Source organism: Hippopotamus amphibius, chromosome 3 (genome assembly GCF_030028045.1).
Source record: "Hippopotamus amphibius kiboko isolate mHipAmp2 chromosome 3, mHipAmp2.hap2, whole genome shotgun sequence".
Taxonomy (NCBI): Eukaryota; Metazoa; Chordata; class Mammalia; order Artiodactyla; family Hippopotamidae; genus Hippopotamus; species Hippopotamus amphibius.
The window spans coordinates 122,428,733-122,441,805 of NC_080188.1; the positions used below are offsets into that span (position 1 = coordinate 122,428,733).

General features: G+C 62.3%; 1 protein-coding gene across 2 annotated transcripts in view; it reads left to right on the plus strand.

Annotated features, from left to right (window-relative positions):
* Positions 1 to 12,640, plus strand: part of MYRF (myelin regulatory factor) — a 30,639-nt gene extending 17,999 nt beyond the window's left edge. The window contains exons 8-27 of one of the 2 annotated variants that reach the window (XM_057728144.1): positions 1,677 to 1,872; positions 3,242 to 3,318; positions 3,502 to 3,612; positions 4,001 to 4,091; positions 4,450 to 4,650; positions 4,905 to 5,016; positions 5,510 to 5,619; positions 6,271 to 6,431; positions 6,505 to 6,577; positions 6,872 to 6,960; positions 7,250 to 7,318; positions 7,765 to 7,845; positions 8,009 to 8,094; positions 8,204 to 8,395; positions 8,627 to 8,876; positions 10,171 to 10,275; positions 10,514 to 10,588; positions 10,967 to 11,072; positions 12,332 to 12,406; positions 12,560 to 12,640. In XM_057728144.1, coding sequence (XP_057584127.1) covers positions 1,677 to 1,872; positions 3,242 to 3,318; positions 3,502 to 3,612; positions 4,001 to 4,091; positions 4,450 to 4,650; positions 4,905 to 5,016; positions 5,510 to 5,619; positions 6,271 to 6,431; positions 6,505 to 6,577; positions 6,872 to 6,960; positions 7,250 to 7,318; positions 7,765 to 7,845; positions 8,009 to 8,094; positions 8,204 to 8,395; positions 8,627 to 8,876; positions 10,171 to 10,275; positions 10,514 to 10,588; positions 10,967 to 11,072; positions 12,332 to 12,406; positions 12,560 to 12,640 — 2,341 coding nt within the window. Of the gene's footprint in view, positions 1 to 1,676; positions 1,873 to 3,241; positions 3,319 to 3,501; positions 3,613 to 4,000; positions 4,092 to 4,449; positions 4,651 to 4,904; positions 5,017 to 5,509; positions 5,620 to 6,270; positions 6,432 to 6,504; positions 6,578 to 6,871; positions 6,961 to 7,249; positions 7,319 to 7,764; positions 7,846 to 8,005; positions 8,095 to 8,203; positions 8,396 to 8,626; positions 8,879 to 10,170; positions 10,276 to 10,513; positions 10,589 to 10,966; positions 11,073 to 12,331; positions 12,407 to 12,559 lie in introns of both variants that reach the window. The other variant, XM_057728145.1, reaches the window with a different exon arrangement.
* The last annotated feature ends 433 nt before the right edge of the window (positions 12,641 to 13,073 follow it).

Here is a 13,073-nt window from a genome sequence, read left to right on the forward strand (position 1 = left end):
ATGAGGATCCTACAGCAGGGCTGGGAGCACACCGGGTACCAGATGGTCCTGTTTCACAGCTCAGGGCAGAGCTAGGACTAGCACTCAGGGTTCCTGACTCCCAAGCCAGCCCGAGGCCTCCTTAAGAAGGTGGTGTCCACCAGGGAGGGGCCAGTGGGGGCCAAGTCAGGGAGCAGCGGGTGGAGGGGTGTTTTCTGGCTCCTCCTCCTCCCCCTCCACCTCCTCCACTCCTCCACTCCTCCTTCTGCATTCCAGGAAGGTAGCCGGAAGCTGAGTGTCAGCAAGGCCCTTCGAGCAGCCCCCTCCCTGAAGGGGAGGGACGAGCGGGTGGGGGAGGACTGGGTCAGAGGCTGCCCGGGCATTCCTAGCTCTCCTTCAGCACCCACCCATGTGGATTCAGCTTCCTGGAACCTGGCCAGGAGCACTCTGGGACCACTCCCCTCACTCCCACAGAAGGCCAGTGAGGGGTGAGAGCACGGCTCACCATCAGCTCGTTTTGGACATTGCCAGGCCTGGGCAGGGTGTCTGGGACTTGGTCCCTCTCGCAGCCAGACCAGCCTCCTGGAGTTGGGCAGCCCAGGCTGTGTGGGGTTGTTAGCCAGAAGCCCTCAGGGCTGGGACAGGGGTGTCTAGCTGATGTAGCAGCGAAAGGGTCTTTTGCGGCCCTGCCAGGGTGGTGGAGGGAAGTCTTTGGATGTCTAGCCCTATGGCCTGCTGAGGACCCCGCCGTTCCTACTACCACACTTCTCGGGCCAGTCCTGCCACCCCAGGTCCCAAGGCCAGGAAGTTGGCGGCTGAGGCCCCAACTGTGGCACAGGCACTTCCTGGGTGTTCCCCTGGGTCAGCCAGGGGGGTGGAGCCCGGGGAGGGAGAAGTAGTGAGCCCTGGGCCTTCCGTAGATGTTCGCCAGGCCCACAGGCCTCTCCCCACAAGGTTGAAAACATTCTCCCTGCCCAGCTTCCTCTAGGCAAGCCCTGAGCATCTGGGGCACTGCTTGTACCTGGGGACCTGAGTGAGGACAGGCCAACAATCACCCCCTTTCCTACCACCTGGAGGTCCCCCAAAGGGTCCAGACTTGGAACACCTTCCCAGCAACAGCTGAGTAAACCAAAGCCGAGCCCAGGCTGCCCAGAGTGCCCCCTCCCAACCCAGGCAGATGGAGGAGTCAAAATGAGGACGTCTGGGGGCTTGAGCGAGCTGGTGGGCAGGGGCTGGGCCGGCGCAGAGCCGGCGCCTGGTTCCACCGTTTCCATGGCAACCAGCTGTCAGGCGCAGTGAGGCTCCGCAGACGCATCCCCTCTCACCCCATCTCCCGTGAGGGAGGGGGCTTTGGGCAGTGTTCCGGGAAGAAGCCAAGTGTGGTGAGGGGCCGTTTCAGGCCCCCTCCTCAAGAGTTCCCTCCTGTTCAAGGGTCTTGCCGAGCCTCCCCCATCACCAGGGTGGGGCAGCCCCAGGCACGTAGAGGGAAGGATGTTGGCTGAGGCATTGGCAGACCTGAGCTCAAATCCTCCTGAGGACTCAGTTTCCATTTTTGAGAAGTGGGAGCAACCCCGAGAGAGGTTTGAGACTGTGGGTACCAGGGTAGGAAATTTCTTTGGAACGCAGGCACGTGGGCAGGACAGGCAAGGCAGACCCGGGGTGGGGGGCCTCGGGTGAGTACCTCCACCTGCCCCCAGGCCCATGCTCACCTACCGCGTGGACGCCGACAAGGGCTTCAACTTTTCCGTGGGCGACGACGCCTTCGTGTGCCAGAAGAAGAACCACTTCCAGGTGACGGTGTACATCGGCATGCTGGGCGAGCCCAAGTACGTCAAGACACCCGAAGGCCTCAAGCCCCTGGACTGCTTCTACCTGAAGCTGCACGGAGTGAAGGCAGGTCTGGGGCTGGGCAAGGAGGGCGGGGCAGGAGGGCAGGAAGGCTGGGGGAGTTGAAAGAGCTCAAGGCCAGGTGAGTGTGTCGTGAGGAACCTCCTCCTGCAAGTCCAGCCCTCCTTCCCACCTGCGGTCCTGTGCCTGCCCCTTAAATGTCAGGCCCCTCAGTTCTCTTCTCAGGTACACTCACCGTTTCCTTCTCTGCCCTGTGACCCCAAGCCTGCACCCCCAGCCAAGACCCCTCTCCTGACCCTGCTGTCGGCCGCCCAGCGCCACATCCCCAAATGAACTCCCTGCAAACTTGCCCCTCCCCCGGGCTGCCCTCTCCAGGAATGGGGTTCTGGGGCCATAAATCCGGGACCCGCTTGCCCACCCCTCACCATGCACCAGGCCCTGCTGGCCCCCCAGAACGTCATTCCACCTGGTCCCCTCCTCTCCTCCCCCCACCTCTGCCCGGACCAGGCCACCCCCCTCCTTGTCTGACTGCCCACAGCAGCTTCCACTGTGGCTTTCCTGCTCCGCCTGAGACACAGGTGGGCCCGACACTCCCCATTCTTCCAAGGCCTGTGGGACTCCATCTCCCCCACCCTTGACTGCCAGGCTGGGCCTGCAAAGGCCTTTGGGACCCCAGCCTCACCCCAGCCCTGCTGTTTGCTGTGCCCAGTCACAGCCCCTGCCTCCCGCTGGGTGGCTCCCTTTCTTTGGGATGCCCTCTGCACACCACACCATGCTTCCTCTCCCGACTGACCACTCCTTGACCTTCACCGTTCACCCTGTTGCATCCTCGGGGACACCAGCCCTGAGACCCATCTTGACTTGAGGCCCCTCCCCTGCGACCCCCCAGCACCACCACGGTGGTGGTTGATTTTGAGCCCATGAGCTCCCTGGGGGCTCGGCCGGGTGTCTCCTTCAGCGTTGTGAGCAGGGCCTGGCGTTGCCATGGCTCAGCTAGTGCTCATGGAGGGGTTGAGGGGCTGTGGGTGTGGGATGGGGTCTGGGGAGTAGTGGGTTTGGGTGTGAGTGGGTTTTTGTGGAGGCTGGTTTGGGGTGTGTGCTCGGAAGTGGGAGGAGAGTGTGGGTGTGGATTGGTGGCCAGTGGGAGCCAGTGAGGGTGACTGCGTGTGTGTGTGGGGGGGTGCACGCGTGCCCATGCGTGCACACGTAGGTGGGAGAGTGGTATAGGTGTGGGTCCGTGGGGTGTGCAGCTGTGTAGGAGAAGGCGCTGGAGTTCATGGGCTGAGTGGAGGGCGGACCTCAGTTTCCTCATGAGCTCCAGCTGGGCCAGGCCTGGGCTGCGAGGCTGAAGGAGGGCAGGACCAGGTGGGGAACCTGGGCCCTGAGGTGCCTTTGGCCTCTGCTCCTCCCTCAGCTGGAGGCCCTGAACCAGTCCATCAACATCGAGCAGTCACAGTCGGACCGAAGCAAGCGGCCCTTCAACCCCGTCACGTGAGTGTCTGGCCCGTGGGGGGTGGTACCCAGGAGGGCTCACCCTGGCAGGAGCCGAGGGGGGCCAGGGAAGGCACCCACAATGTGCACCTCCCACCCACTCCTGACTCCGGTGCCCCACTGCGGCCTGGCCCTCCGCAGCCCCCTTCCCTGCCCGCTGACGACCCTGCCCCTCCTCTGCAGGGTCAATCTCCCCCCCGAGCAGGTCACCAAGGTGACTGTGGGGAGGTTGCACTTCAGCGAGACCACCGCCAACAACATGCGCAAGAAGGGCAAGCCCAACCCTGACCAGAGGTGAGCAGGCTGGGCCCGTGCCCCAGAGCTGTTCCATTTCTGAGGACGAGAGGCAGGAGGGTACCACCCCCTGTAGTACGCCAGGCACAGAGTCCCACAGACTGACTGATTTCACAGATGAGGGACCTGGGATTCAGAGCCCTTAATGACTTAAGGATGGGACAGCAGAAGCCTGGTTCCTAGCTGTGGGCCCTGGGGAATTTCCGCCCCCTCGCAGAGACTCAGGTTCCTCCTCTGTAGGGTGGGGTGTTAATGCCCCCTTCCCGCGGGCTGGGAGCCTGCGGGAGATGACCTAGTGGACACTGTATATCTGACCCAGGAAGGCTGGTTCCGGGGGAAGACAGTGAGGCAGAACCCTGGGCCCCTCTAAGACCCCTGTGTGCCCCAGGTACTTCATGCTGGTGGTGGCCCTCCAGGCCCACGCACAGAACCAGAACTACACGCTGGCCGCCCAGATCTCAGAACGCATCATCGTGCGGGTGAGGGCCACCTCCCCTCCCAGGGAGCTGAGGGTCCTCCCCACACCTGGGAGAAACAGCACCCAGCAGAAATACAGGGGTGCTCGGGAGTCAGGAGCTGGAATGCTGATTCTCCTGGGCACTCGCTGTATGGCCTCGGGCAAGGCTCCCACCCTCCCCGGGCTACAGTGTCTCCTTCACTGTAAAGTGTGGAGGTGGCCGGGACCTGGTTGCCACAATGGGAGGGAGAGTTTAAGTTGGGCATGGTGGGTTGAGGAGCTCTGGCTGGAGCTGGAGGGGTGGCAGCGGGGTTTCCCCCTTTCCCAGGGCGCTGCAGATCCCCCATTCCCCAGGACTGATCAACCCCAACTCCTGCTAGGCCTCCAATCCAGGCCAGTTTGAGAGTGACAGCGACGTGCTGTGGCAGCGGGCGCAGGTGCCCGACACCGTCTTCCACCATGGTCGTGTGGGCATCAACACGGACCGGCCTGATGAGGCGCTGGTAGTGCACGGCAACGTCAAGGTCATGGGCTCGCTCATGCACCCCTCCGACCTGCGGGCCAAGGAGCACGTGCAGGAGGTGGGGGCGGGGCTGGGGGCGGGCACAACTGAGCGACGAGCGGGAGGAGCTGGTGGCTGGCGTGGGCCTCGGGGGGCGGGGTTGCTTTGTAGGCGGGGCTCTGTGGGGGCGGGGCTGCCGGGGAAGAAGTTGAGGGAGGCTGCCCCAGGATCTGTGGATCCCGCAACCCTGGTAGCAGGGTCTCCCCTCCACACTGCAGCCTCCGGACAGGCCCAAGAGGGTTGGCATTCAGTTAGGCCCTGGCTCCCGTGCAGGTGGACACCACCGAGCAGCTGAAAAGGATTTCGCGCATGCGGCTGGTGCACTACAGATACAAGCCGGAGTTTGCCGCCACTGCCGGCATCGAGGCCGCGGCGCCAGAGACGGGTAAGGAGCTACGTGCGCGGGCTGGGATCTGGTAACCCCACCCCTGTCCCTGTCCTCTGGAAACCCTGCTCCCTGGAACACCTTCCCTTGACTCCTGGAACCCCTCCCCCGGGAATCCCGGCCTCTGGAAGACATGCTCTTCAGCCCGGACCCCTTGCCCTTTGACACTTGGAAGCCTGGGAACTGTGGCCCTGGGATCCTCGCTCCTCTGTTCCCTAGATGAATCTTGCCTTTATTCTCCTGGATCCCTGCCCCCTTTCCCCTGGGGTCCCTACTCCTGGGAATCTGCCCCTACCTACCCCCAGCCCAGGGAACCCCACACTTCGATCTCTGAAACTGCAACCCTGTCCCTGGGAGCCCCCTGCTCCAGGCCTCCCTGGATCCCAAATCTCTAGCCCCCAGAATTTCACCCTCACCAATCCCAGCCCCAGCTAACATTATGGTGCTGTGGGCAGTCCTCCCCCCATCACACACCTGCCTCGTCCCTCCCCAGGTGTCATCGCTCAGGAGGTGAAGGAGATCCTGCCTGAGGCTGTGAAGGACACTGGAGACGTGGTCTTTGCCAATGGAAAAACCATAGAGAACTTCCTGGTGGTGAACAAGGTCTGTGGGTGGGGGGATTGGGGGGAGCCCAAGGGGCAGAGGGGTGGACCAGCTGGAGGGTGTTCACCCCCTCCGTAGAGACCAGGGGCAGAGGGCAGGATCACCCCCACAGTCTTCTCTCGTGCTGCTCCCAGAGCCCCCTCCCCACCCCACAGGGAGAGATGGAGGCGGGAGGTGGGGACTCAGCCAGTCTATGGATGTGTGATCAAGGGCAAGAGGAACCTCCTGAGGGTCGTCTTCCTCACCTGCAAAAGGAGGAAAACGATACTTACCGCAAAGGAGTTCTCATGTGGTTATGGCAAAGCTTCAATGTGGTTTGTTGTGAGAATGATGTTTGTAACTTTCCTGGCATGAGGCTGGACGCCAACAAGCATGTAATGTGTTTTGGCCTCTGCTGAAGTCCGAGACACCGTGTTCATCAGAGGGGGAGATGGGGGGCGGGAGCCTTTGAGGGACCGTAGTTTCTGCCTGCGGGTGGGGAAAGGCGCAGAGGTGGGCTGCTGTTCGGAGGCAGGCACAGGGAGCCGAGGCAGCTGAGGCTGGATGAGAGGCAGGGCTGGCCTGCGTAGGGAGGCTTCGCGGGCTCCCCTCCTGCTCCCTGATGGGCCCATAGCCTGGGCCTCCCTCAACACTGGCCATCACCCGCGACAGGAGCGCATCTTCATGGAGAATGTGGGTGCCGTGAAAGAGCTGTGCAAGCTGACGGACAACCTGGAGACGCGCATTGATGAGCTGGAGCGCTGGAGCCACAAGCTGGCCAAGCTGCGGCGCCTTGACAGCCTCAAGTCCACTGGCAGCTCAGGAGCCTTTAGGTGGGGGCGTGGGGCTGGGGATGGCAAGACCCCCTTCCCAGAGGCACCTCTGACCCTGGCCCTCTTGCTGCAGCCACGCAGGGAGCCAGTTCAGCCGGGCGGGCAGCGTCCCCCACAAGAAGAGGCCCCCCAAGGTGGCCAGCAAGGTGAGGGTGGGCAGGGTGGATTGGGGCCATCCCATCCTCATGGGCTCCTTTTCCAGCTGGCACCTCTCCAGGCTTACTGACTCCAAGTGCTTCCCCTCCACTCCCTTCCCCACTCCTCCCCTCCCATCCTCCGGGACCCTCTAGCCTTCCCAACCCCCAGTTTCTCCTTCCTCTCCCTCTGCCCCCCGAGGGGATGAGTGGGCCTTTGCACCCTGCCTCCAGCAGAGGCCATAGTGGGTCAGATGGTGGGATCCCTAACACTAGGCCTTTTCCCCCCTTCCTCTTGGTCGTCAGTCATCGTCTGTGGTCCCAGACCAGGCCTGCATCAGCCAGCGCTTCCTGCAGGGAACCATTATTGCCCTGGTGGTGGTCATGGCCTTCAGGTGACTTGTGCCCCAGACTCTGTGGGTGGCTGACTGGGGGTGTTGGGTTGCCCTTGGGCCCAGGCCTGGGGGAGGAGGAGGGCGTGGCTTGGGAGAGGAAGTGGCTGAGGTCTCGGGGAAGGAGGGGGGCCGCCTCATTCAGCTCCTCCCCCTGGGGTTCGGGAGACCCATGTATAGGCATCACTTGGGAGCCCAGCCCCTGGGACCAAAAACCTCAGGCCCCACCCTGGAGAGAGGGCACTGGACGGTGGCTCCAGCCCTAACAATGGTCCTTTCCTGTGGCTCCCAGCGTGGTGTCCATGTCCACACTGTACGTGCTGAGCCTGCGCACTGAGGAGGACCTGGTGGAAACTGATGGGTATGTCTGTGGAGGCCTGGCTGCAGCTGTCACCAGGCCGGGTGGGGCTCTGGTGGGCAGCCCTGGGTCAGAGGAGCCCTGGAGGCTGTTTCCTGGTGGGCTGTCCCACCTCTGGCTCCCAGCCCACCAGGGGTTTATGGGGGTGGATGGGAAGGTCTCCCTGGAGTGGGGAGCACTGGGGAGCTGCTTCCCAGTCCTTGCTGAAGCCGATGTTTCTCCCTGGCCTACTCAGTGCTCCTTCAGGTAGCTGGGCCTCCGAGGGGCCGGGGGCATCAGAGGGGCCAAGGTTAGAACAAGGGGTGGGGGAAGGAGGGCCAGGGTGGGGCCTTGGGCTCTTCTGCCCACTGTCACCCTTAGCCCTTGGGCCATCTCTGACCGTGTCTTCTCTCTCTCTCTCTTCCCCTGTGCCTGCCCCCCACCCCCTTTTCCTCTCTGCTGCCCCTTAGCTCTTTTGCCGTGTCCACTTCCTGTCTTCTGGCCCTGCTCCGGCCCCAGCACCCTGGGGGGAGCGAGGCCCTGTGCCCATGGTACGTGTCTGGACCAAGCCCTCTCCCTTCCACCTCTGCCTCCTGCCTCCTTTCTGCCTTCCTTGTCCACCTCCTCGTGCCCCTCCCACTTCTCCGGGACTCCCAGGCCTCCCTGCTCAGGCTCTTCCAGCCCCTCTGAGCTCAGCCCACCCTTCCCCAGCAGGTCTAGCCAGAGCTTTGGGACCACTCAGCTCCGACAGTCCCCTGTGACCGCTGGGCTGCCGGGCACGCGGCCCTCTCTGCTGCTGGGTGCGTGCCGGGGGTGGGTTTGGAGGGATGGGATGGGAAGAGGTGGCTGTGTTCCGGATAGGGGGCTCTGCCGCTCTCCTCCGGCTCACACAGTCTCTGGCTTCCTCAGTCACCACCAGCCTGACCAGCTCAGCCCCAGCTCCAGCCCTCCGCACCTTGGACCTGTGCTCCAGCCGCCCCTGCCCAGCTGTCTGCTGCTCCTCGCCCAGCCCCAGCCCCACCACTGACCCTAGTCTTGGCCCCAGCTTTAAACCTGGCCATGGTCTCAGCCCCGGTCCCAGCCCCTCCACCAACCGCTCAGGTATGGCTCGCTGGGGGCCAGGGTTTGGACTGAGGAGTTTTCACATGGGTCCCGAGAAGGGCCCCAAAGACGCATTGGTGGGAGGGTCTCCTGGAGCCCAGAATGAGGCTCTGGAGAAAGACTGGAGGTTCCCCCTGAGGAGACCAGGAGATACAAGGGAATCACCCAGAGTCCAGTGGGGCCCTCAAGACAGCTGGGCAGGAGGCAGCCCGTGCCTGGTTCTCTCCACAGGCCCCAGCCAGATGGCCCTGATGCCAGTCACCAACATCCGAGCCAAGTCCTGGGGCCTGTCCGCCAATGGCATTGGCTACTTCAAGCATCCAAAGAACTCGGACCCTGTGGCCAGCCCTGCGGTCCCCTTTCCTGGGGGCCAGGGCAAAGCCAAGAACAGCCCCAGCCTCGGTCTCCATGGCCGGGGCCGCCGAGCGGCCCCCCAGCTTGGCCCGAGCCCTGCTCAGCCCACTCAGGCCCGGGGCCAGTCAGGTACCTGCCCTCCCCCCTGCCCCGCTCAGCCCAGTCCGGCAAGGCTCACTGGCTAGGGCCCATTTCAGCCCCTCCCCAGAATACCTGGCTGCAGAATTGTCAGTTGACATGCACTGAGCATCACTAAGTCCCAGGAATCAGGCCAGGCTGATTATATAGCCTCATATCAATCGCCTCGTTTAATCCTTACAGCACTCCTGCGAGAAAGGAATCATCCCCATCGTTCAAATGAGGAAGTGGAAACTTAGGTGAAGTGACTGGCCCAGGGTCATATGGCCTGTTAGCAGCAGAGGTGGAATTTGATCCCAAGTCTGCCTGGCGCCTTCTCTGTCACCATGCCAGGGCAAGGAGGGTGCTGTTCAACAGGGTGCCCCCAATTTTCCAAACCTCAAACCTTTGGTGTTAACAAAGCTAGAGAACCCTTTATTTTATTGGTTTTCAAACTGAGTTTCTCTGAAGTGTCCCCGGGGCTGCCTTGGAGGTTGAAGGGGAGGCCAAGAACCTTCCTGGCTTCAACCAGGAACCTCTGCTCCAGGTATTGGGCCTCGTCATCAGCTTTCATTTGATAGGTTTTGTGGCTTAAAAAAAAATGCTTAGAAACTGTGGTTTGCCAAAATTGAAGTTCAAAGTGATGGGGAAACCCCACGGGGTAGATGCTCACCAGGCAGCCGTTTCCTGGGCCCCTGCTCTGTGGCTGGCTCCCTACAGGGTACCGGGGGTGATGGAGACGAATGTGCCCTGCCCCCAAGGGCTCACAAACACGAAAACAGCAGTGTGGTGAGGCTCTGAGGGGCACACAGGCGGCTTGGCAACTGGGGAGGGCATGGAATCCGGACTGAGGAGGCGGTGACTGGGGAGCTGACCAGGGGAGGCTTCCCTGGAGGAGGTGACACTGAAGCTGTCTCTGAAGGACAGTGGGGCCCTGGTTTGTGTGTGTGTGTGTGTGAATATCCCCACCATGGCCGTTGTAAGCTACCAACTTGACATCACTGCACCCCAATTTGGGAAGAGGTGTGTGCAATCAGGAACAGAGGCCTGAAGAGTGGGCTCCTATAACTCCTGGCAGGGTTCTGGAACCCATCCCTGCTCCTGGGTGTTTTGGGTCCATCAGGGAGGCAGGCCTCAGACTCATGGGAACTGGGTGGTCTGACCCCAGCCATTGTGGGAGTCTGGAAAGAGTAACCTGAAACTTATTCCTGCTAAGGTGTGAATGACTGATCCAAGTCAGGCAAGGAAGGGTGTGGCTGCTTCTCATTTGTGTCCTGCCTTGTCACCCTCCTTCTTGCCCCAATGGCCTCTCTCCTTGCAGACCCAGTGCCATCCCTGACCTCCATCCAGGTGCTGGAGAATTCGATGCCCATCACTTCCCAGTACTGCACCTCAGAGGATGCCTGCAGGTGGGCTTGGCTACCTCCCTTTCCCCTCACAGGACAGGTTCCCTCGGGTGACATAAGGCCAGGCAGTCCAGGTGTTCAGATCTTGTTCCCCTCAGGGAGGAACTTTCCCCACAAGGTGGGGCAGCCCCTTTCCAGGCCCCGGAAGGGCTCCACTGTAGACTGGGGGCTGAGCTGTTGATGGGTGTGGGGGGGGGCGGCAGGGTGGCCTTGGGTTGAGGAGCCGGCTTTGCCCTTTCAGGCCTGGAAATGTCACCTACCACATCCCCATCAGCAGCAGCACCCCGCTGCACTTCCGCCTGACCCTGCAGATGAAGTGAGCGCCTGCGGGGGCGGGGTGGAGGTGGTGGAATGGAGACGCAGTGGTCCCAGGCAACCTTGGGGAGGGGCTGAGGAGGGCTGCTGACTTTGCCTGCTCCACGCTTCACTGGTTATGTGACCGGGCAATCTCGGCATCGGTTCATCTGTTGAATGGGCTGCTGCCTCTCAGGGGCTGTGAAGGCCGTGTGGGATGGTGGACGGGAAAGGGTTTGTAGCTGTCTAGGGCCTCGGTGGCTATGCGTCATTTTTAGGCTGTGAGGACTCAGTGCCCTGTTGCAGTGGGGCGAGGGAGGTAGAGCGGAGGGCTGGCTGGGAGGGGGCTGGGGTGGAGGAGCTCGGAACCCCACTTCCCTGCTAACTGGGCCTTCCCCAGCTCCTCGGCCCCCGTGTCCGTGGTGCTGTGCAGCCTGATGTCAAAGGAGGAGCCATGTGAGGAGGGGGGCTTCCCACCAAGCTTCCATGCCCACCAGGACACCCAGGTAGGAGGCGACTGGGAAGCCGTGGGCCAGCCAGGCCAGAGCTCCCTCTCCCCGGCACAACTGGGCCCCCAGGTGGGAGAGGAGAGGGAGTCAGAGTCAGAGTGAAGGCATCTCCATAAGGGACACTTTGGGCCCTGGGCCTCGGCGCCCCAGGGAGTGGGTGTGTGTGCCCCACTCACTGCTGAGTGTCTCCGGCCCCATCCCTGCCCTGTTGAAGGCCTGGGCAGAAAACAGTTCCACAAGGCCTAACCTGGGGTGAGCACAATGGTAGAGACGGGGAGGGTGTTCAGGAGCCCTTGGCAGAGAGCTAACCTTGTGTGGTCTCAGTGTCAGGACAGCTGCCCCCAAGTCATGTTTAATTAAGACCTGAAGGACAATATGGGATCAGCTGGGGAAAGGAAAGGGGACAGAGTCCCAAGAGTAAGGGAAGAGCATGTGCAGAGGCCTGGCAGCCAGGGAGAGTGCTGGCAGAGCTGGAAACATGTTGAGGGCTGTGCGTCAGGGGAGACGGGAAGGAGGCTGGACCTGAAGCTCAGGCGGGGGCAGTGGCATGGTTCCACCTGTGACTTTGGACAATCTCTTGGGCTGCATGGAGGGGGCTGCCTCCTGGTCTGGGAACCAAGTGGCTGGGAACCTGTCACTGTCCAGCTCCTCTCTGGCCATGTGACCCGAAGTTGTGACTCTCAGCACAAGTTAAGGGAATTTCTTCTCACCTACCTGGGCCCAGCTGAGGGGAGACAGAGGTGGGGTAGAAACAAGCCTTGCCTTCCAAGAACGCACTCTCTAGCCAGGGAGAAAAGAGGTGCAGGAAGTAGAGGATGGAGTGGGTGAGAGCCCTAAAGAGGCCCAGGCCCTGGGGCCCTGCAGAGAGGGGAGAGCTTGAATCCCAGCTCTGCCACACGTCACTGGGGTGTTGAGGCAGTGTCCTCATCTGTAAGCAGCACCACCTCAATGGGTTGCAGTGAGGATGGGGTTAGTGAAATACGTGGATGTGCCTGGAGCCCAGTGGCGAGAGGGGAGGCAGTAAGAGAATCAGCCGTGGACCCCTAGGTGCCTGGCACAGAGTATACACAGTGGGTGCTGTTACTCCCCGAAGTAGAATGTGTGCCCTCCATCCTCGCTTCAGATTTCTGTTTCTCCCCTCTGTAAAACTTGCCACAGAGCCCAGGGCTGCGAGGGCCGTGGCGAGGGATGATGGTTGGGATGCGGTGGGGGTGGGGGGCTGTGCAGCTATCCTGACCCCTCCCCCCTCTCCCCAGGGCACTTCCCACCAGTGGCCAGTAACCATCCTGTCCTTCCGCAGATTCACCTATCACTTCCGGGTAGCACTGCTGGTGAGCACGGGCACCCTGGCTGCCCCCAGAGATTCAGCGTGGGGCTGGGGGGAAGGTGGGGGGATGTTGAAGAGCACATGGCGGGACATGGGGCAGTGTCTCCTGCCCCACCTCTGGAGCCACCTCACCGGTTCCCACCGCCCTTCCACCCAGGGTCAGGCCAACTGCAGCTCGGAGGCCCCAGTCCGGCTGGCCACGGACTACTACTTCCACTTCTACCGCCTGTGTGACTGAGCTGCCCTCTGGAGGCAGCGCCACACCAGGGCCCCGGGGGTCCCCGGGCACTCCTTCCACACTGGATGCAATGGTGTTACACTGGAGCCTGCCGCCTGCCGCTGGCACTTCCTCGGAGAGACTGAGCTGGCTTGGCCCTCCCCGCACCTGGTGAAACTGGAAGTCCTCACACTGGAGCTGCTGTTTCTGCTGGCGGGGCCCCCACACCGCGGAGGGAGCCAGAGAGAGACCTGCTGGGCCCAGGCTGGCCCAATTCATGTCTATCCAGATACGGCCGATGGAGGGCTGGCGGGTGCCAGGTGCCCCGGAGGTGGAGGAAGCCTGTGATGCTGTCCAGAGCCCACCCTCCCTGGCCTCCCCTCCTGCGACTAGGAGCCACCCCTCTTTTGGAGAGAGGACCTGTCCACCTTTGAGATGAGTGGGGGCTTCGCTC